Consider the following 25,000-nt stretch of genomic DNA (forward strand, 5'->3'; position numbering starts at 1 on the left):
AAGCTCAGAGAGAAGCTCATGGAGAAGCTCAGGGAGAAGCTCAGTTTCAATGTGAAAAACTGCAGGACGACCTAAAAACAGCAGGAAAAAGAATAAACAGTGAACTGTGTTTCTTTTCCTTCACGTCACGCTAAACTGAAGAGATGAAGGTCTAAAAGCAGACGGATAAAACGCAACAAAGCATTTAAAAAGTGAATCGTTTTTTTCACTTCACTGTAGGTAAAGAAGCGCAGCTGTGAAATCTGCCTGGAGAACCTGGTGAAGAATGATATTTTAACCCACACTCTTCCTTCAAGCCTCGGCTGACATTTAGAAATCATTCACCATGAAACACGCTGTACAACATGAAAGGTACCAGAGCGCCACTTTGTAAAGTTCAAGATTTCAACCGGTTTAAACCCTGAGCTTGTGAAACCCAGGGAATGTGAACGCAGCTTGGATTTTCACCACAGCCCAGGGGGGGAGACTTTTGAAGCAACTTTTGAAGGGGGACACAAAAAATACAGTCAAATTGTACTTATAAAGACATGTCCCCACAGTGAAAAACTTTGCTTTTATCATTATTATTGTAGCATGGAGACGCGTCATTATGGTTATTTTCAAAGATTTTCTCGTCGGCTTTGGTTAACAAGCTATTGTAAACAAGCTAACGTTAACAAGCTATTGTAAACAAGCTATTGTAAACAAGCTATTGTAAACAAGCTAACGTTAACAAGCTATTGTAAACAAGCTATTGTAAACAAGCTATTGTAAACAAGCTAACGTTAACATGCTAACGTTAACAACCTATTGTAAACAAGCTAATGTTAACAAGCTATTGTAAACAAGCTATTGTAAACAAGCTAACGTTAACAAGCTATTGTAAACAAGCTATTGTAAACAAGCTAACGTTAACAAGCTATTGTAAACAAGCTAACGTTAACATGCTAACGTTAACAACCTATTGTAAACAAGCTAATGTTAACAAGCTATTGTAAACAAGCTATTGTAAACAAGCTAACGTTAACAAGCTATTGTAAACAAGCTATTGTAAACAAGCTAACGTTAACAAGCTATTGTAAACAAGCTAACGTTAACAAGCTATTGTAAACAAGCTATTGTAAACAAGCTAACGTTAACATGCTAACGTTAACAACCTATTGTAAACAAGCTAATGTTAACAAGCTATTGTAAACAAGCTATTGTAAACAAGCTAACGTTAACAAGCTATTGTAAACAAGCTATTGTAAACAAGCTAACGTTAACAAGCTATTGTAAACAAGCTAACGTTAACAAGCTATTGTAAACAAGCTATTGTAAACAAGCTAACGTTAACAAGCTATTGTAAACAAGCTAACGTTAACAAGCTATTGTAAACAAGCTATTGTAAACAAGCTAACGTTAACAAGCTATTGTAAACAAGCTAACGTTAACAAGCTATTGTAAACAAGCTAACTTTAACAAACTATTGTAAACAAGCTAACGTTAACAAGCTATTGTAAACAAGCTAACGTTAACAAGCTAACATTAACAAGCTATTGTAAACAAGCTAACGTAAACAACCTATTGTAAACAAGCTAACGTTAACAAGCTAACGTTAACAAGCTATTGTAAACAAGCTAACCATAACAAGCTATTGTAAACAAGCTAACTTTAACAAACTATTGTAAACAAGCTAACGTTAACAAGCTATTGTAAACAAGCTAACGTTAACAAGCTAACATTAACAAGCTATTGTAAACAAGCTAACGTAAACAACCTATTGTAAACAAGCTAACGTTAACAAGCTAACGTTAACAAGCTATTGTAAACAAGCTAACCATAACAAGCTATTGTAAACAAGCTAATGTTAACAAGCTATTGTAAACAAGCTATCGTAAACAAGCTAACGTTAACAAGCTAACGTTAACAAGCTAACGTTAACAAGCTATTGTAAACAAGCTAACGTTAACAAGCTATTGTAAACAAGCTTTTGTAAACAAGCTAACGTTAACAAGCTATTGTAAACAAGCTAACGTTAACAAGCTATTGTAAACAAGCTAACTTTAACAAACTATTGTAAACAAGCTACCGTTAACAAGCTATTGTAAACAAGCTAACGTTAACAAGCTATTGTAAACAAGCTAACGTTAACATGCTAACGTTAACAAGCTATTGTAAACAAGCTAACGTTAACAAGCTAACGTAAACAAGCTATTATAAACAAGCTAACGTTAACAAGCTATTGTAAACAAGCTAACGTTAACAAGCAATTGTAAACAAGCTAACGTTAACAAGCTATTGTAAACAAGCTAACGTTAACAAGCTAACGTAAACAAGCTAATGTTAACAAGCTATTGTAAACAACCTATTGTAAACAAGCTAACGTTAACAAGCTATTGTAAACAAGCTAACGTTAACATGCTAACGTTAACAACCTATTGTAAACAAGCTAATGTTAACAAGCTATTGTAAACAAGCTATTGTAAACAAGCTAACGTTAACAAGCTATTGTAAACAAGCTATTGTAAACAAGCTAACGTTAACAAGCTATTGTAAACAAGCTATTGTAAACAAGCTAACGTTAACAAGCTATTGTAAACAAGCTAACGTTAACAAGCTATTGTAAACAAGCTAACTTTAACAAACTATTGTAAACAAGCTAACGTTAACAAGCTATTGTAAACAAGCTAACGTTAACAAGCTAACATTAACAAGCTATTGTAAACAAGCTAACGTAAACAACCTATTGTAAACAAGCTAACGTTAACAAGCTAACGTTAACAAGCTATTGTAAACAAGCTAACCATAACAAGCTATTGTAAACAAGCTAATGTTAACAAGCTATTGTAAACAAGCTATCGTAAACAAGCTAACGTTAACAAGCTAACGTTAACAAGCTAACGTTAACAAGCTATTGTAAACAAGCTAACGTTAACAAGCTATTGTAAACAAGCTATTGTAAACAAGCTAACGTTAACAAGCTATTGTAAACAAGCTAACGTTAACAAGCTATTGTAAACAAGCTAACTTTAACAAACTATTGTAAACAAGCTACCGTTAACAAGCTATTGTAAACAAGCTAACGTTAACAAGCTATTGTAAACAAGCTAACGTTAACATGCTAACGTTAACAAGCTATTGTAAACAAGCTAACGTTAACAAGCTAACGTAAACAAGCTATTATAAACAAGCTAACGTTAACAAGCTATTGTAAACAAGCTAACGTTAACAAGCAATTGTAAACAAGCTAACGTTAACAAGCTATTGTAAACAAGCTAACGTTAACAAGCTAACGTAAACAAGCTAATGTTAACAAGCTATTGTAAACAACCTATTGTAAACAAGCTAACGTTAACAAGCTATTGTAAACAAGCTAACGTTAACATGCTAACGTTAACAAGCTATTGTAAACAAGCTAACGTTAACAAGCTAACGTAAACAAGCTATTGTAAACAAGCTAACGTTAACAAGCTATTGTAAACAAGCTAACGTTAACAAGCAATTGTAAACAAGCTAACGTTAACAAGCTATTGTAAACAAGCTAACGTTAACAAGCTATTGTAAACAAGCTAACGTTAACAAGCTATTGTAAACAAGCTAACGTTCAATTCTATTCAATTCAAAAGTTTATTTGTATAGCGCTTTTTACAATGGGCTTCGTCTCAAAGCAGCTTTACAGAACATAAACATAGAGCAGAAGTTAAACATAAGGAGAAAAAAGAATTAATATAGTAAGAAAATTAAGATATATATAGTTCACAGTGTGTGTGTTATGTTATGTATGTATGTATGTATGTACAGTGTGTACAGTATGTATGTATGTATGTATGTATGTATGTACAGTGTGTACAGTATGTATGTATGTATGTATGTATGTATGTATGTATGTATGTATGTATGTATGTATTTATCCCCAATGAGCAAGTTTGAGGTGACTCAGGCAGCAGTGGCAAGAAAAAACTCCCTTAAAATGGTAAGGAAGAAACCTTGAGAGGACCCGGACTCAAAGGGGGGGACTCAACTGTTTCTAAATGCATTTTTGCGTTTTTTTTTTTTTTTCTACTTACACAATTATTTAGATATACAGTACATACATAAGATATGTCCCCTCCGTCCCCCCCATGATTTACGCCCATGGGTTCATCTGCATGCTGGATGTAAAGACCCTCAGCCTTATCAGACCCTCAGCTGCATTTCTAATTCGCTCAGAACTCAGGAAAAAACCTCGAGCTAGAACCTGACCTTTCACTGTGACATTTTAAACACCACGTTCCTCCTCTGCCTCGCCTCTTTCTTCTACTTTTAACCTCTCATCTGTATTTTTCCTTCTCGAACTATGCTTTTAATTCACTCTGGTCCTAATGTCTGAGCTACAATCGAGAAGAGCACAAAAGGAAACGAAGCACAGATTTAGGACAAAGTGAAGAAGATAACGATGATTAATTTATACCGTTGAAGTGTTTTAGGATTAAACGTCATTTATTTATTAGCTTAAGGAGTAAATATTGTATGTAAAGTAAGAAAAAAAATCTTTTTTCTATTAAACCATGCCAATTTTTTTTATCCATTTATAGTTACATTATAACGTAGGCTGGAGAAAGAACAAATGTTTAGAGGTATTAGGGCAACTCTTCTCTCTCATCGAATCGATTTAGTAATAATACAAACATACGCATCTCATGATGTTACCACAGCAAACAAACTCCTTCAGTCTTGAGTTTATTCATGAGGCAGAGTGGCTTAGCATTGAGGAAATACTGTACAAGCAATAGCCACTTATCGTGTAATCGATAATATAAGCAGGGTTAAGATCTGAGATTTTTAATCGAGTGCCTGAGGAAAAAAGTGCAGAGAGGGTTAGAGGTGTAAGAGCAAGGGCAGATTTATTTATTTATTTATCCCTTTTGAGTCAAGGTTTCTTACTCATACCATCTCAGGGAGTTTCTTGCCACAGTTACTTCAGGTTTGCTCATTATGGATAAATATAAATCTTTTTCTCCTACTTTCGGCTTTTCCCGTTAAGGGTCGCCACAGTGAGTCATCAGTTTCCACCTAACTCTATCTTCGGCATCCTCTACTCTCGCACCGATTACCTTCATGTCTTCTTTTAACACATCCATGTATCTCCTGTTTGTCCTTCCTCTTGACCTCTTACCTGCAGCTCCATCTCCAACATCCTTCTACCAACCATACATAACCATCGCCCTTCTCTGTACATATCCAAACCATCTGAATCTAGTCTCTCTGACCTTGTCCCCAAACCAGCCAACCTGACCCGTCCCTCCGATGTGCTCGTTCCTAATCCTGTCCATCCTCATCACTCCTAAAGAGAACCTTAGCATCCTCATAGAGATAAATGCAAATAAATTGACATAAACATTTTATCTTCTGCAAAGCTGCTTTTGAGACAACGGCCATGTAAATACAATGGAATTTAAGTGATTTATTTATTTAGGGACAAGAGTAGGGACAACTGAAGTGTTCACAGAAGACTTGAAGAAAGTGATGGATTCTGCTCCACTACTAAAGGACAGCCAGTTCTGGTAGGTAGGTTCTGGAAAGGCTCCTCATGCCCCATTGAGTAGGTTAACCGCGTCCACCCTATTGAGGCAGGACAGAAATTATAAATGGTTTCTTAATCATACAAAGCTTGAACGTCTTTAGCAGAGGTACGGGATGAAGCTCAGCTCTCCGACTACCATGTCCATTTCCACTTAAACAAAACACAATTCCAACACCAAGAGGCTAAATGAACAGAGTAAACATTGTGCACATGTAGCGCCCCCTATGAATTAAGATAAGATAAGATAAGATAAGATAAGATAAGATAAGATAAGATAAGATAAGATATTCCTTTATTCGTCCCACAATGGGAAAATTTCTCAGTTACAGCAACAAAAATATATGCTGGAGTAGCTTGCTGTGAAAGGGCAAGAGGAGGAGGGTTGCAGCAGAGGGGACTGGATGGGGGCAGGGGAGGGTGGCTGACCAAATCTAGTATGGATTTAGATCATTCACCCACTTCTGGTTACCCTCAGCCTGAGAGCTGGGCTCCTGAGCAGTGATGGTTTTGAGCCCCTTCTGAACAACACTGACGTTGTTTTGCTGCAGCTGATCCTCCATCTTCCTCCTGTAGCAAGCCTTTCCTTCCCTGATCTTCTTTCTCAGTTCTCTCTGGACAGTTTTAAGCTCTTCCTTGTTTCCCGATTTAAAAACCCTTTTCTTCTCTTTAAGGGGAGTCTTTATATCAGGGTCGATCCATGCTTTGTTGTTGGGAAAACACCGTACAGTCCTGGTAGGTACAGTATTCTCCACAGAGAAGTTGATATAGTCCGTAATACAGTCTGTTAGATTGTCAATATCCTCCCCATGAGGATTGCACAATTCCTCCCACATAGTTGTTTCAAAACAGTCCTTTCAGAGACTCACTGGTCTCATCTGACCATGTTCTCACTGTGCGGGAGGCAGCCGGTTGGCCGCATACAAGGGGTTTGTACACAGGTTGGAGATAAACCAGGTTGTGATCCGTTTTTCCAAGGGGTTTGCATAAAATAAATCCAAAGTTTTATTGTCTCTGGTGTGGCCACCCTGTGACTTAGTTGAGTGGCAGAGTGAATGAGACGATTAAAAGAGAACATGGGCTGATACGTACTGTAGGCTCGAGAGGAGCAGTGGTGAGAAACTGAAGACAGACAAACAACATAAGGTGTAAATCAGCCTTTCCAGAACCTACCTTCTAGAACTGACTGTCCTTTAGTGGTGGAGTGAACATCCAACCTCAATCCAAGATGGTATATAAACAATTCAACCCAAGACGGTATATAAACAATGAACAAATAAAAAACATCCATCAGCAAATTTAAAAAATGAATCAAAGTAAATCCGGATGTTATACTTGATTTTGGTTTGTATATATTTTGGTTTGACTTGATTTTTAGATTGTATATATTTTTCCCAACACTTTTAGATTTTTCTGATGTGTTTAAATTTAAACCCTGGTAAATCGACAAAGCGAAGAAAAAAAACAATGGAAAACGATAAAAATAAGAATACAGCTGTGCGCTTCCTCAAACACAACGACAAGGGAGAAATTTATACACTCCAGAACAACAATTAAACAACAATATATCAATAATAATTCAAATTCGATTTTACAATATCGGTTCTCTTCGTACAGAAAGTGATCCACAAGTGCTACGAGGTTAGCTGAATGTTCAGGCCTAGCGTCCCGTTGGCCAAAGGAATCCGTCTTGAGGGCAAAAAAAACCTCAACGTTGTTTTTTCAATACAGTTTTGTTCATCCAAGAGGAAAGAAAGTGCACAATTCAACACAAGGAATCCGCCGTTGTAATATTCGAGCCTGACATCTCTGTCTTCACTCTGCCAGATTACTTTGCCCATCTCTGCCCGTCCTCCTTGACGCTTGTGTTTAAACGCTGACAGGTTGTCGTCTGGTCTGGAAACCGAGAAGGTCACGCCAACAACACTTTTTTTCACACTATCGATTCGACCTCGTGGTTCAGATTATTGTCTAGTTGCAGGATTAGGACCGAGTTAAGATAACTCCCGTCTCGGGGGTATATCATTTAACCTGATTGATATGCACCAGCACCTTACTGAGAACTTAAACATCAAGCACAATCTCTGTGATTAGGGATTAGAGATACAGAAGAAATCCTTCTTGTGCATTAACACAGCTGCAGGATGGAGCTTTAATGCCTGCATGTGATCGAAAACTCTCTCGAGAAACACTATTTTTCTGATTCTACCATTCACACCAGCACTCCTTATCTCTTTATAGCTACAAAAGCACGAATAGAGGAACAGAGATATGGTGGAACTGGCCATCCATCACTTTGTTTGTATTTTCGCCGGGGTATGGAAATAGCTGGAGGTCATGCCGAAGGCTGGAGGCTCAATTTCTAAATAGTTATTTTTTTCCTTTATCTAACACTACTACACTCCGGTTGCTTATCGACGGTACAGAACAGCTGAACTGACATCTTTCCTCATGAACGCTGAAGCTCGGCACTTTTAGCTACGACAGCTCGTATGTACTGCTGTGCTCCTTCCCTAGCATGCAGGGGTAAAACTCAAGCCATTTAGAGATACTTGGTAGTTTGGAAATTGATTCAACAGTAGACAGACAGACAGACAGACAGACAGGAATGGAGACAGACAGATAGAGAGAAAGAGACAGACAGGGAGACACAGAGAGAGAGAGAGACAGAGAGAGAGAGAGAGACAGAGAGACAGACAGACAGACAGACAGGGATGGAGACAGACAGACAAACAGACAGACAGGAATGGAGACAGACAGAGAGAGAGCGAGAGACAGACAGACAGACAGACAGACAGGGATAGAGACAGGGATGGAGAGAGAGAGAGAGAGAGAGAGAGAGAGAGAGAGAGAGAGAGACAGACAGACAGACAGACAGACAGACAGACAGACAGGGATGGAGACAGAGAGAGAGAGAGAGAGAGAGAGAGAGACAGACAGACAGACAGACAGACAGACAGACAGACAGGGATGGAGACAGACAGAGAGAGAGAGAGAGAGAGAGAGAGAGAGAGAGAGAGAGAGAGAGAGAGAGAGAGAGAGAGACAGACAGACAGACAGACAGACAGGGATGGAGACAGAGAGAGAGAGAGAGAGAGAGAGAGAGAGAGAGAGAGAGAGACAGACAGACAGACAGACAGACAGGGATGGAGACAGACAGAGAGAGAGAGAGAGAGAGAGAGAGAGAGAGAGAGACAGACAGACAGACAGACAGACAGACAGGGATGGAGACAGACAGAGAGAGAGAGAGAGAGAGACAGACAGACAGACAGACAGACAGGGATGGAGACAGACAGACAGACAGACAGGGATGGAGACAGACAGACAGAGAGAGAGAGAGAGAGAGAGAGAGAGAGACAGAGACAGACAGACAAACAGACATACAGACAGACAGGGATGGAGACAGACAGGGATGGAGACAGACAGACAGAGAGCGAGACAGTGAGTCAGGTCTCTGTGTATTCAGCAATCCGAAGGTTTAATAGAAGAAAATGTTCCACGGTCTGTTTTTTTTGTGGTGCTCCTACAGGTCAAGAGTTTTGGTTAATGTCTGACTCAGAATTCGCATCGCATTCACATCACTGCATCAAGAAAGGTTTATGGAAGGTAGGCATCAAGACTCTCTGTTTTGGTACCTGGGTGAAGGTCTGAACTTCTTTCTGTCTGCAAAAACAAATGTCTAAAGACCTACATCTTCTTAAATATGTGAACCAGCAGGTTGTTAACACTGTCTGTCTGCTTTACTTGGTACATTTCCTTCTAACTGAGTTTATTTTATTGTACACAGATGGTAACTGTGACCTAGTGAACCAGTCTCATATATGGAACAGAGAGAGATACTGAGATAGAGAAAGAGAGAGAGAGAGAGAGAGAGAGAGAGAGAGAGAGAGAGAGAGAGAGTAAGAAAGAGAGTTCTGAGAGTTCTGTAAGTCGCTCTGTATAAGAGCATCTGCCATACATGTACATTAAAATGTGATCTCGGTGACTCTGATCATTACAGACAGTTTGATTAGCTTGCTTTAGCTTTAGCTTTAGCTTTAGCTCGCTGATGGAGTTCAGACAGAGGTCAGTGTTGTTAAACTGCTATATAGTTTCTCACATGCATGTTTGCCCAGACGCCAGGAAATACAGACACTTAAACAGTCTGCTATTTATTTAACAGCCTGTAATCTTCAGCTAGTCACACTGTCATGTTAGCTCACACCCACATGTGGGCGGGGCATCACTTTGTTACGTCATCACAGACTTCATGAAACGCTTGTACCAGATATTCACATCATGAATGTGTAGCTGACAAATCTGCAGCAATGAGGAGACACAACATGTATCATTCCTAATAAAGTTACCAGGAAGTGTGTACATGATTTAAATGTATCTCGTGTGTGTGTGTGTGTGTGTGTGTGTGTGTGTGTGTGTGTGTGTGTGTGTGTGTGTGTGCTTTAGTACTGTGTTTCCTGATAAGGGATGCGTGTGCATCTTGAGCAGCTCATTATATTTCAGAGAGTAGAATGAATACGTATTAGAGGAGATTAAAATTCAGAGCACAGCTCCTTCCTCTGCTCCCTTTCATGCTGTGTGAGGTGGAGTCTGATCTTAAAATGCTTTTAACTAGTCAGATGAAGGGACCTTGTGTGTGTGTGTGTGTGTGTGTGTGTGTGTGTGTGTGTGTGTGTGTGTGTGTGTGTGTGTGTGTGTGTGTGTGTGTGTGTGTGGAGATACAACACTTACCGAGTGCAGGTTCAGCACAGTCTTTATACTGTTCAGGAGTGCAGAACGGAGAGTCTCCTATAAACAGAGTTCATATTCATTTATTATAGACTTACAGCTCCATCTTGTTTTCATCCTCTAGCCTTTATTGCTCATGAGGATCAGTTTCTGCCTGGATGTTTTTGCTTTCTGGAGCACTAATATACTGTAATTCTAATAGTATAGTATTATACTGTATTATAATGTCGATTATCCAGATGTTGTGTAGTCTATTTTGCTGTCTATTATCCAGATGTTGTGTAGTCTATTTTACTGTCTATTATCCAGATGTTTTGTAGTCTATATACTGTCTATTATACAGATAATGTGTAGTATATTGTACTGTCTATTATCAAGATGTTGTGTGGTCTATTGTACTGTCTATTATCCAGATTTTGTGTAGTCTATTGTACTGTCTATTATACAGATGTTGTGTAGTCTATTTTGCTGTCTATTATCCAGATGTTGTGTAGTCTATTGTACTGTCTATTATACAGATGTTGTGTAGTCTATTTTGCTGTCTATTATCCAGACGTTGTGTAGTCTATTTTACTGTCTATTATCCAGATGTTGTGTAGTCTATTGTACTGTCTATTATCCAGCTGTTGTGTAGTCTATTGTACTGTCTATTATCCAGATGTTGTGTAGTCTATTGTACTGTCTATTATCCAGATGATGTGTAGTCTATATACTGTATATTATCCAGATGTTGTGTAGTCTAGTGTACTGTCTATTGTCCAGATGTTATGGGATCTATTGTACTGTCTATTATCCAGATGATGTGTAGTCTGTTGTACTGTCTATTATCCAGATGTTGTGTAGTCTATTGTACTGTCTATTATGTTTACTTGGATTATTGTGTAATAATCCAACCATGTGAATGTGCAATAATCCGTCTTTCACTGTGAGCTGACATGTAAACTGGTGCAAACTGGTGTAAACTGGTGTATACTGGTGTAAACTGGTGTAAACTGGTGTATACTGGTGTAAACTGGTGTATAATAGTGTATACTGATGTATACTGGTGTAAACTGGTGTATACTTGTGTAAACTGGTGTATACTTGTGCAAACTGGTGTAAACTGGTGTATACTTGTGCAAACTGGTGTAAACTGGTGTATACTTGTTTAAACTGGTGTATACTAGTTTATACTGGTGTATACTGGTGTAAACTGGTGTATACTGGTGTATACTTGTGTAAACTGGTGTATACTGGTGTATACTGGTGTAAACTGGTGTATACTGGTGTAAACTATACGTATAGTTAATTACTGTACTGTATAGTCTGCAGTCTATATGTTACTTGTTGTGGCTGTTGAAGCTTTGGAAAAAACCCACATTTTGTACTGCTATGTTCACCATGTTACCTGTCTGGATGACGATAAAGTTCACTTTGACTTGACTTTGACTTTGATGCTTCTCATTCTACAAACAGATTTCTCTTTTTAATTTGATTCACTTAAAGATATAGAAACAAAAATAGAAACTGGTGAGGAAACGTCTGTATAAAGAAGCTAAAACACAAGTGATAACAGGAAGTAACTTGTTTTGTGGACAGCTTTCAATACGTCTGTTACCTTATTTAATGTGTCTGTATTGTAGTGAAATGACAGACTTTATAAACCTAAGCTTTAGTTAGCTTCATACTGAGGCACATCGTTGATTCATTTCCTCTAATGAGACACCACAAGCCCTGATTCATCCACCACTCATCAGTGAGATATCTGATGGTGTTTTCCCTCCATTGTTGCATGTGTTCAGGAGGTGACAAGAATTTCCCTGGCAGTTATTGTCACCCTACAAAGTGAGCTATGGCAGCTGATAAAATAAATAAAAAAAAAATCAATAAGACTTTGGCTCTGCATCATGGCACAGCTAGAACCGTGTCATACAGCCGTCATGCCTGATATCATCTATTTCAAATAAAACCAGAAATCAGATGTAAAGAGAAACGGACCGGGCATGTAGACCATCCTGCAGTTACAGTTCTCCACGATGTAGCGTGTCTCACACTCGATACGGCACGCTGTGACGCTGTACACCTCGAAGAAGCCCAGAGCCTGGGACACACACTCTCCCCATGGAGGAGGCAAGTACGTCAGCTGCAGCGGAGGGAGAGGGGGAGGGGGGAGGGTGAAGACAGAAAAAGATAGAGAGACAGATAAGCGGAGAGAGAAGGAGACAGAAACAGAGTGAGAGAGAGAGAGACAGTTGGGGAGAAGGAACGAGAGAGAGAGAAAGATGGAAATTGAGACAGATGTAGGAAATGTTTTATATACATTCACAGAGTTTAGACAAAGCATTTTAAATAGAGATCTGTATTCTGCACACACACACACACACACACACACACACACACACACACACACACACACACACACACACACACACACACACACACACACACCAGTGCATACACCAATGCACACATGTCTCTCGAGTCAGGGACACCACACTTTAACAAGCAGGTGCTGCTTTCTGAAATCTTTGGAATAAATGTAACACACACACCCACACACACCCACAAACACCCACACACCCTCACACACACACGCTGCCAGGAGAAAACAGAGTTTTACACAATGTTCACACTAACTCTTACCACAACTAGCTTTTACCTGTCCTAGCTAGTATTGGTTACTGACCCGGTCTTCTTTTATTTACGTAAGGACTCCACAGTAACACAACCTGCCTGACGTTAACCGCCTGACACTATTACAGTGTAGTCTACAGTGTAGGCCTATAAGGTAATGTGAGTGTGTGTAGAAGGAACCGAGTCTCTCTCTCTGCCCCACATTAAAGAAGCAATATCCAAGTCTGATCCCTATCAGAAAATAATATCTGCAGGGGAAATGAAATTTTGCCAGTTCTGTCAGAGATTAAATCATAGCTACGCGTGTCAGCTGAGGAAGATGACATGACTTATGGCTTATCCTATTAGCCTAGGCATGACAGGAAAAAAACAGCAATCAGAGCTGAAAGTCAGTGTCATGGGGCAGAAACTCAAAAGACCACTTAAGCACAGATTATTACATTTAGCTGGAACTCAATACTAACCGCTTTAGCCTGCAGACTGCAAAGCTTTGAGGTTATGAGAAAAAGCCGAAGGACTTTCAGAATGCAGCAGCCTGGAATTCACTGAAGTGATCGGGCTTTAAAGTCAACTCTTATACATCAGAGCTTTAAAGAGGATGTCGGAGTGACGTTAGTATTAAAGATGGGATTACAATCTGACAAAGGCTTTAATTTTACATGTTTGTGCTCAACTTAGTAGAAAGGAGAGAAAATTAAACATATAGCAGCTTTAAGGAGTGTGTTAATGTTCCTGTTCCTCACAGTCCAGTTATAAAGCAGTGCTTTGTCTACAGTCTCACTGACAGGATCATCTGAGACAACTGTACAGTATAACTCACAAACACACAACGTCATACTACACAACTGTACAATATAACTCACAAACACACAACGTCATACTACACAACTGTACAGTATAACTCACAAACACACAACGTCATACTACACAACTGTACAGTATAACTCACAAACACACAACGTCATACTACACAACTGTACAGTATAACTCACAAACACACAACGTCATACTACACAACTGTACAGTATAACTCACAAACACACAACATCATACTACACAACTGTACAGTATAACTCACAAACACACAACGTCATACTACACAACTGTACAATATAACTCACAAACACACAACGTCATACTACACAACTGTACAGTATAACTCACAAACACACAACGTCATACTACACAACTGTACAGTATAACTCACAAACACAACGTCATACTACACAACTGTACAGTATAACTCACAAACACACAACGTCATACTACACAACTGTACAGTATAACTCACAAACACACAACGTCATACTACACAACTGTACAGTATAACTCACAAACACACAACGTCATACTACACAACTGTACAGTATAACTCACAAACACACAACGTCATACTACACAACTGTACAATATAACTCACAAACACACAATGTCATACTACACAACTGTACAATATAACTCACAAACACACAATGTCATACTACACAACTGTACAGTATAACTCACAAACACACAACGTCATACTACACAACTGTACAATATAACTCGCACATCATACTACACAACTGTACAATATAACTCACAAACACACAATGTCATACTACACAACTGTACAATATAACTCACAAACACACAACGTCATACTACACAACTGTACAATATAACTCACAAACACACAATGTCATACTACACAACTGTACAATATATCTCACACATCATACTACACAACTGTACAATATAACTCACAAACACACAACGTCATACTACACAACTGTACAATATAACTCACAAACACACAACGTCATACTACACAACTGTAAATATAACTCACAAACACACAACGTCATACTACACAACTGTACAGTATAACTCACAAACACACAACGTCATACTACACAACTGTACAGTATAACTCACAAACACACAACGTCATACTACACAACTGTACAATATAACTCACAAACACACAACGTCATACTACAGTACACAACTGTACAATATAACTCACAACCACCCCCCCCCATCACAGATCAGCTCCCATTCCATGCTTATCCAGATGTGTTTTTGTTTTTAACCCAACATTAGGACTAAGACTCGTCACAGCTTGTTGTGCAGCACATCAGATTTCTGGTCAGCTCTCTCTCCTAAACAGAGACGTGCTCTTACTTTATAAATAACAAAAAATGATTGTGGCCTGTAGAAATTAAATGGCATTCAATGGATTACAGGCCTAATGAGAGGGAATGGACAGAACGGGACTTTTTTTTCTAAGAATATTTGTCTCCTCTGTTGTCATGGTAACCAGAAGGATGAAACGGCAGGCCAGCCAAGGCCACAGGGCAGCAGAATCACCTCACCTCGCCTGCTCTAGCATCTCTTCCTTTCTTTTTTTTCAGGACAAATACCTCAAGCCCTCAGTGTATAGACTACTAATGGAGGTCTGGACCTGCTGTACACTGATCAGCTCGTCTTACTGCTCAGGATGCGAGCGGTTCCTTTCAAATACGAGCATCGGACCCACTAATATTAACCAAAACGTTACATTACTTATATAATGACAGATTATATAGTGGTTTGGCGAGTGACATTGAATCCAGACTTTTTCTTCTATAACTGTATCACTATAGACTTTTTCTCCACAGGAATATATTTCAGGGGGCACGGTGGCTTAGTGGGTAGCACGTTCACCTCACACCTCCAGGGTCGGGGTTCGATTCCCACCTCCGCCTTGTGTGTGCGGAGTTTGCATGTTCTCCCCGTGCCTCGGGGGTTTCCTCCGGGTACTTCGGTTTCCTCCCCCAGTCCAAAGACATGCATGGTAGGTTGATTGGCATCTCTGGAAAAATTGTGTGAAGTGTGTGAATGCGTGAGTGAATGAGAGTGTGTGTGTGTGTGCCCTGTGATGGGTTGGCACTCCGTCCAGGGTGTATCCTGCCTTGATGCCCGATGACGCCTGAGATAGGCACAGGCTCCCCGTGACCCGAGAAGTTCGGATAAAAGCGGTAGAAAATGAGTGAGAGTGAGAAAGGAATATATTTCTCACTTGTATGCATCTCAACCAGAACCAGAACCTCTACACTTAACCCTTGTATGATGTCCAGGTCTGTGGGACCCATATTCATAAACATCAATAGTTTTGAAAAACTTTGCTTCCTTGTAAATTTGTTGATTTTTTTCCCACTCATAACTTGATTAATTTGCAATTTACATTTTATTAAATAAACAACAAAAAACGAGTAGCACTTTAATTAAAAAAATGTGAAGTAATAAAGGTAAAGGGCAAATATTCACCATAAATGCTGTTTATATTGCTTGTGATTGGGATGAAGTAAACATTCATAGAGTATTTTAATATCACGTTTTTGATTGTGTGGAATTAAAAACCCAAAAATGCAGCGAAGTCGACCAGCCCCACGAACACCGGATGAGTAACAAAAATACGAACACCATACAATAATCAGAATAATCAGAATGACGGGTTTACTGTAAGAAAAGTCTTCTCAAATCCCTCCCCAAATCCCATTGTCTCTCCATTCCACTGAGCTCAAGAACATTGGTCAAAACATGTTTTTCCAGATTTCAGCTACAGGGACAGTTTCTCAGACCCTCATAAATTTCAGATCCGGAGTCATGCTAGAACGAGGAGCTGGAAGACTGAGCAAAAAGTGTGTGTGAGGACGGAAACAATTCAACCTTTTTGCACATAGTCTAAAATTCTGCTTTAAGTGTGAGACGGCTGAAAGAAAATTCATTAGCTGATATTAAATTCACTGTCAACACACACACACACACACACACACACACACACACACACACACACACACACACACACACACACACACACGTCGCCATCTCTCTCTCACCTTCAGCCGTGAACACCTAAAGTGAGGTAAAGCGATGACACAGTGTGTGAGCGCTTTATAATAACGGCTCATCTTCAGTGCTTTTGATTCAGTGAGAAAAAAAGAAGTCACCATGTAAATCCTCGTAGGATGTTTGTTTTAACCCATGTGAGATTGAGACATTCAGTTTGTCCTGAAACTACTTTTCTGACCATCACAGTCTTCTGTATCTTCTTTCTTTTTCTCTTACTATACAAAGCAGGTGATATAAAAATGGAAGAAGCTGTTCTGTATCTGATTGGGGATCTGTTGCTAAGCATCTAGCCTTAACATCCAAACACCATGCGGCTAATCCTCTTTGTTTCGTGTTAAACGCTATTCTATCTGGGGTTAAAAGCAGGGTGTAGATAAACCTGTGTGAAAATCCCTCGAGTGAGCATTATCCAAGAAGAAAATCTGGCAGCCTTAAAAGCATGGACTTCATCCAGGTCATTTGAATAAGATGCAAAGTAAATGAAACACCTGCAAACTATAAGTCTGAATAAAGAACTTCCCCAGAGTTCATATGTTTAAGCTTTTGACTCACGTCCGCAGCTTTGACGATAAACCGGAGTAATTTCCTCTTAACTGATGTTTGTTAACTGGTTATGGAACACCAGCATTAGCTAATGTCTAACACCTCACCTGCTTGAATAAACATTGGTGAATGCGAGTGGTCCTTCATTCATTCATTCATTTTCTACCGCTTATCCAAACTACCTCAGGTCACGAGGAGCCTGTGCCTATCTTAGGCGTCATTAGGCATCGAGGCAGGATACACCCTGGACGGAGTGCCAACCCATCACAGGGCACACACACACTCATTCACTCACACACTCACACACTACGGACAATTTTCCAGAGATGCCAATCAACCTACCATGCATGTCTTTGGACCGGGGGAGGAAACCGGAGTACCCGGAGGAAACCCCCGAGGCACAGGGAGAACATCCAAACTCCACACACACAAGGCAGAGGCAGGAATCAAACCCCCAACCCTGGAGGTGTGAGGCGAACGTGCTAACCATTAAGCCACCGTGCCCCCTCGAGTGGTCATTATTTTGCAAATTAAAAACAATTCTTTTAAAAGCATTAATTATGTTGGTATTATTCTGCAATAACCGGATCAGAATGCAAAGTAGAAGAAACCCAAGACTATAATTCACATTTTAAAAGCTTTTCCTCTGTCTGTAGTTGCATCCCTCCATCCAAATAAATACTGGCTTCGTTCCTCGTCTCTCGACAGCCGAAGTTTTTTCATTTGTTCTACTGCTCACTTTCACTCCTTCATTCTGTCACAGTGGGTTTTAAGCAATGCTGCACCCATGACTCATTTCTCCCTCTGGCTCTGCCATCACTGCTAATTATAATTGGTTTGCAATTGACCTTTATGGTTGGAGAACGTTAATTAATAATTAAATAGAGGCAAAAAAAAACAAAACAAAAAAAACACCTTCGATTATAAGCTTTTTTTTTTTTTTTAATAAGATTTTTTTGTCCCTGCTTTCCATAAAGTTCATCTAATGAACGTGTGAGATTTGGTGTCCTGTAATATCCTTGCAATGTTGCTACAAAAGCTCTAAAACACAATCAGATGGTCAATTTGATTCCTGCAGGACAGACTGGATCCCACTACAAGCTCATCACCAGTTCCGCCGAGATCCGCCAATATTATACGAGTACTGTAGAAGCCTATTCATTATTTCCTATTTAGTATAAAGTAACATAATAATAATACGTTTTTTATTGTTAAAAACAATCAAAAAGCTTAACTAATTTAAAAGAATTTGCATTTACATTTACATTTACAGCATTTGGCAGACGCCCTTTTCCAGAGCCACGTATATAAGCGATTAAATCTCTAACATTGAATACATAATGCTGGCTCATTAGGCTACATACTTAACCCTCGTATGGTGTTCGTATTTTTGTTACTCAGCCGGTGTTCGTGGGTCTGCTGGACTCGCAGCATTTTTGGGTTTTTAATTCAACACAATAAAAAAAATTGATGTTAAAATACTTTACAGATGTTTACTTCATCCCAACCGCATATATGGTTAATATTTGCCCTTTACCTTTATTACATCACATTTTTTAATTAAAGTGCTACTCGTTTTTTGTTGTTTTTAAAAAAAAAAATAAAATAAAAAAAAAAAAAAATCTAATTTAATCAAGTTATGAGTTGGAAAAATCAACAAATTTACAAGGAAGCAAAGTTTTTCAAAATTATCGATGTTTATGAATATGGGTCCCACAGACCCGGACATCATACAAGGGTTAATATACCATGAGTTTAAAACATTGTTCAAAGTTACAATAAAAAAAGTGTCAAAGGTTGTATGGTTTTGTTTTTAAAATTATTTATTTATTTGTTTGTTTTTATTATTATTATAAATGCAAAAGATATGGAAAGAAGTGCTAGTTGAAGTATTTCCTGAATAAGTAGGTCTTCAACCAATCTTCAGTTTAGCATAAATCCATCAATGAGTTATTTTTCCAGAATGAAAAAAGAGTTATACAAATAAAAGACTTTATGTAACCTAGGCACATTATGTAACCTAGGAAGTTTTTACTTCTTCTATCCCTGCATATTAAAAATCTGACCATGTAACGATTTAAAAAGTTTACAATTTGAACATTTAAAATGAATGAAATTGGGGCGTAGAAACCTTTATAATCGTCACATGGACATTACAGCACTGTGGAATTCTTTTCTTTGCTTATCCCAAATAAGGAGGTTGGGGATGGAGCACAGAGGCAGCATGATGCCTCACCCCTCACCCCCTTTTTGGGGATAGTCGTGACCTAATGGTGAGAGAGTCTGAATTCTAACCCTAAGGTTGTGCGTTCTAGTCTCGGGCCGGCCACGACTGAGGTGCCCTTGAGCAAGGCACCGAAACCCCCCAACTGCTCCCTGGGCGGCGCAGCATAAATGGCTGCCCACTGCTCCGGGTGTGTGTTCACTGCTGTGTGTTCACTACTTTGGATGGGTTAAACACAGAGAACAAATTCTGAGTACAGGTCACCATACTCAGCTGTATGTCACTATCACTTTGACTTTCACTGAAAATTGCTAATTTTACTTGCAAGGTCAGGGTTCAAGCCCCAGCACTGCCAATTTGCCACTAGTTATAGTCAACTTTCCTCTCTTGCCCTATTGTGGAGAAGTCGTTCGCATGTTTTTGCCTTCGACTCGGTCACGGCTTAATAGTGTTCACACACTAGACAGTAGTGTATATAGTACATAGTGTAAGTGCATTACATCATTTGGGACACATCTAATGAGTCTTTTTGTGATCCCTAATGATTTTATACACTTCACTGCAGTGTAGGCTGTTGTTAAAGTTTATATACTGTATTACTACGCCGGATTTTACTACAGTTTTTTTCACCCGATGTTGTTGTAGCAGCACAACAGGTTTCATTAGCTCTGTGAATATAATAAGTAGCCAGACAGTTTAATACGTGAAGCAGGCAAATGTACACAATAAAAATCATTAGCAAGATGAGGCAGGAAACATAAACAGCCCACAACACACTGACCTTACAAGGTTAAACTGCCGGAATCGTTCGATTCTCTGCGATGTTCAATGGCCGTGATTAGCATGGGCTATTAGCAGGCAGCCATTAGCCATGCTAGTGTGAAATTAGCCATTAGTCTGGAAAGTGGCATCAATGCCATGGGTCTAAAATGTTTAAAGTCAGCCGAGTGCAAGGTCATAGACCATCAAAACACAGAGAAAGAAAAGAAAAGCCAAAACAAAATGAAGGACAAGATGAGCACACTTGAAGCATGGCACAGAATGAGAAAAAAACACTCAAAATAAACTTAAACCACTGAATCATTAAGTGCAAACGAAATTCTCCAGAGATGTGATGCGCTGAAAAAATAAGGAATGGTTCAAAACACAGGAGAAGATGTGAGAACATTCTTCACTCACCCGCTGTTCCTGAGTAGCTACGAATGTTTGGAACCCTGGAGCCACTCCAAAGCCCAACTCGTGCACGAACGGAGGCTCGGCTTGACTGTGGATCTGCACCCTCACTCCAGCCTCAAACGCCGTCTCTTCTATACAAAGAAAAATGACACACAGAGAAGGGAAAGAGAAGGAAAAATGTTTACATGTACCCTCTAAAATCCATCCAGAAGATCATCTAGAAATATTCTCTCAATTCTAAATGTATGTGGACACCTGACCATCACACACCCATTGTGGATGGATGGGTGTGTGATATAACCGCCCTTTTTTTTTTTAAATTTGTGTTCGTTCGGCTACAAAAGCATTAGTGAGATCAGACACTGATGTTCTTGTGGAGGTCTTGGGTTCAGACTTTGTTCCGGTTCATCTCATAGGTGTCAAATGGGGTATGTATGTATGTATGTATGTATGTATGTATGTATGTATGTATGTATGTATCTATCTATCTATCTATCTATCTATCTATCTATCTATCTATCTATCTATCTATCTATCTATCTATCTATCTATCTATCGAAAATATCTATCTATCTATCTATCTATCTATCTATCTATCTATCTATCTATCTATCTATCTATCTATCTATCTATCTATCTATCTATCTAAGATTTGTTTATGCTGTAGAAATGTATACATTTAATATATAATTGAGGGGGGCACAGTGGCTTAGTGGTTAGTACGTTCGCCTCACACCTCCAGGGTTGGGGGTTCGATTCCCGCCTCCACCTTGTGTGTGTGGAGTTTGCATGTTCTCCCCGTGCCTCGGGGGTTTCCTCCGGGTACTCCGGTTTCCTCCCCCGGTCCAAAGACATGCATGGTAGGTTGATTGGCATCTCTGGAAAATTGTCCGTAGTGTGTGTGTGTGAGTGAATGAGAGTGTGTGTGTGCCCTGTGATGGGTTGGCACTCCGTCCAGGGTGTATCCTGCCTCGATGCCCGATGACGCCTGAGATAGGCACAGGCTCCCCGTGACCCGAGAAGTTCGGATAAGCGGTAGAGAATGAATGAATGAATATATAATTGAATGGCCAATGTGCACACGAGTCACCAAACAATCTTAGAATTTTACTGATGAAAAACGGTTTACATTTTTGGGGAAATTGTAAAATTAAAAATGAATAAGTACCAAGGGAGAAGCAGATGATCCGGTGCAGGCTTTTACGGCATTTGGCAGACGCCATTTCTTAACCGAACAATTGAGGGTTGGGGGCCTTGATCAGGGCCCAGCAGTGTCAGCTTATTGGACCTGGGATTTGAACTCACAACCTTCTGATCGATACCACTTAGAAAGCTGATATGATTTTTAAACATTACAAGACAATTCTGCTCACAGATCCCCCCTCCCCTCCCAGGGCTATTTCAGAATCTCCAAGGTATACTGGAGATATACTTATGTTTACAAAGACAGTTGTTTCAGGAACCATAGCAATTACAAAAACTGACAATCAGTTTTCAAGAACGAGATATTTCAAGGAACCGTTCCAATTAAAAGCATTTACAGTACAATCAGTTTTCAAATAGGTTAACGAAGATCTTCTAAAGGAGCCTAGAGTAGTATTAGATCTCACAGATGGAGGCAGATTATTCCAGCCTGAAGGAGCATTAAAACAGAAGGACCTCCGTCCGACTACTTTGCACATAACGGGGACAATAAAAGTCAGACATTGAGAGTGTCGAAGAAAATAAGTTGGAGTATATTGTACAAAAAAATCTCTTCAAATATGCTGGAAAGTTCAAATAGATGCATTTAAAAATAAATTGAAAAGTAGATCAAATGAATAAATATACTTATAAATGCTCTTTTTTTTAAAAAAAACTACAGGGTATTTCATTTTATCGCTCCTGCATCTACTTACCGTACACATAGCTTCATTGGCTGTTTGACAGTTATTATTATTATTATTTTTATTATTATTATTATTATTATTATTATTATTATTATTATTATTATTATTATTATTACAGTTATTATTATTATTATTATTAGTATTATTATTAGTATTAGTACTAGTATTATTACAGTTATTATTATTATTATTATTATTAGTATTATTATTACAGTTATTATTATTATTCTTCTTATTCTTCTTATTCTTACCGTTACTTGTTCTTCTTATCCTTCTTATTCTTCTTATTCTTATTCTTATTATTCTTCTTCTTATTCTTCCCGTTATTATTATTACAGTTATTATTATTACAGTTATTATTATTATTACAGTTATTATTATTATTATTATTATTATTATTATTATTATTATTATTATTACAGTTATGATTCCCCGGTCCTCTAATAGCCACATACTGTAACAAGACCTCTAAGGACACAGCTGAGCTAATAAAAGGTTAAATCAGCTCTCACAATGACAGCAGGGATCGATGTTGAGGGCGAGTCAGTGAGGATTTGTTCAAACACTACAAAGATTCAGAGATATTATTTAAAAAGCAAGATCTGGTCTGTGAGGCTGGAGTCAGAACACAACACCACCCTGGATGGAGGCTATTCTTTCACACCCCCTCTGATGTACCCAAGACGTGCTGAGTCAGATGACGTCTTCTGAGAGACAGCAGGAAAACATGTCCACAATGGTTCCCGTCATACACATCGGTGTCCAGAGCAATGATGCAACATGATAGAACATGATCTGAGCTCTGACACACACTGGGGCCAATAAATAAGCAAACACATGAGTGTGCAGAGATCAGGTAAGGATTTATATCCCTGTGAATGTGTTCTATCTCTGTATGGCTGATGACCCAAACAGAGGAAAGACATACATCTTACTGTCTGGTGTAAGTGATTAATGTGGAGGTCGGTCTAGAGGTGAGCAATGACTCACTGAGATGAAGTGAAGGAGAAACCTCAAGAGGAACTAATCTCTACAGGGAACCTGTCCTCTTCTGAGTGACACCAGACAGTGGGATTATAAATCACTTCAATACACATCTAAAGAAGAGGAAAGTAACAGTGATGTGTTTGTTCAAATGGTGTTCAATCCAAACAGGAATAAATACAACAATCAGCTCACTACTCACTTCTGTTCTTCTTCCCTCCATGTCTAGAACTTTCTCTATCTCTCCATCACTAAACCTCTCTCCATCAATAAACCTCTCTCCATTACTTGACCTTTCTCCATCACTTGATCTCTCTCTATCTCTAGACCTCTCTCCATCACTTGATCTCTCTCCATCACTAAACCTCTCTCCATCACTTGACCTCTCTCCATCACTAAACCTCTCTCCATCACTTGATCTCTCTCCATCACTTGACCTCTCTCCATCACTTGACCTCTCTCCATCACTTGACCTCTCTCCATCACTAAACCTCTCTCCATCACTTGACCTCTCTCCATCACTAAACCTCTCTCCATCACTTGACCTCTCTCCATCACTTGACCTCTCTCCATCACTAAACCTCTCTCCATTACTTGACCTCTCTCCATCACTTGACCTCTCTCCATCACTTGACCTCTCTCCATCACTAGACCTCTCTCCATCACTTGACCTCTCTCCATCACTTGACCTCTCTCCATCACTAGACCTCTCTCCATCACTTGACCTCTCTCCATCACTAGACCTCTCTCCATCACTTGACCTCTCTCCATCACTTGACCTCTCTCCATCACTAGACCTCTCTAAATCACTTGATCTCTCTCCATCACTTAACCTCTCCATCACTTGACTTCTCTCTATCTCTAGACCTCTTTCCATCTCTCCGTCTCTAGACCTTTCTCCATCCCTCCATTCCTAGACCTCTCCCCACCTCCAGACCTCTCTCCACCTCCAGACCTCTCTCCATCTCTAAACCTCTCTCTCGACCTTTCTAAATCTCTAGACCTCTGTCCATCTCTCCATGTCTAAACCTATCTCTAGATCTGTCTCTAGCTCTCCATCTATATCATGCATGTTTAGTACAATCGTGTGCAATGTGTTGCTGCCACACGATTGGCTGATTGCATAACTGCATAAATGAGCAAGTGTACCTAATAAAGTGGACAGAAGTGAGCGTATAGACAGATAAATTTCAATAAAAAACTGAAAGCATTTTCAGTTAACATTGGAAAGTTATGCTGTAGTGGTGAAATACTCAGCTCCCTTGACCTGTTCCACATTTTGTAGCATTAAAAGCAGGGAGTTAAATGGACATAACCGGGATTAGTTGTGAAACATTCATCCCCATAACATTCATTCTCATAACTGCCATAACATTCATCCCCATAACATTCATCCTCATAACTGCCATAACATTCATCCCCATAACTGCCATAACATTCATCCCCATA

General features: G+C 39.2%; 1 protein-coding gene across 2 annotated transcripts in view; it reads right to left on the minus strand.

Moving 5' to 3' along the window:
• The window catches only part of asic2 (acid-sensing (proton-gated) ion channel 2), a 597,673-nt gene that overhangs the window by 8,408 nt on the left and 564,265 nt on the right, over positions 1–25,000 (minus strand). For both annotated transcript variants that reach the window (XM_027161102.2, XM_027161101.2), the window contains 3 exons: positions 20,682–20,809; positions 12,224–12,368; positions 10,250–10,306 (listed from right to left, as the gene is read on the minus strand). In XM_027161102.2, the coding sequence (XP_027016903.1) occupies positions 10,250–10,306; positions 12,224–12,368; positions 20,682–20,809 (330 nt within the window). The remainder of the gene's footprint in view (positions 1–10,249; positions 10,307–12,223; positions 12,369–20,681; positions 20,810–25,000) is intronic.

The sequence above is a fragment of the Tachysurus fulvidraco genome, chromosome 15 (genome assembly GCF_022655615.1).
Source record: "Tachysurus fulvidraco isolate hzauxx_2018 chromosome 15, HZAU_PFXX_2.0, whole genome shotgun sequence".
NCBI lineage: Eukaryota > Metazoa > Chordata > Actinopteri > Siluriformes > Bagridae > Tachysurus > Tachysurus fulvidraco.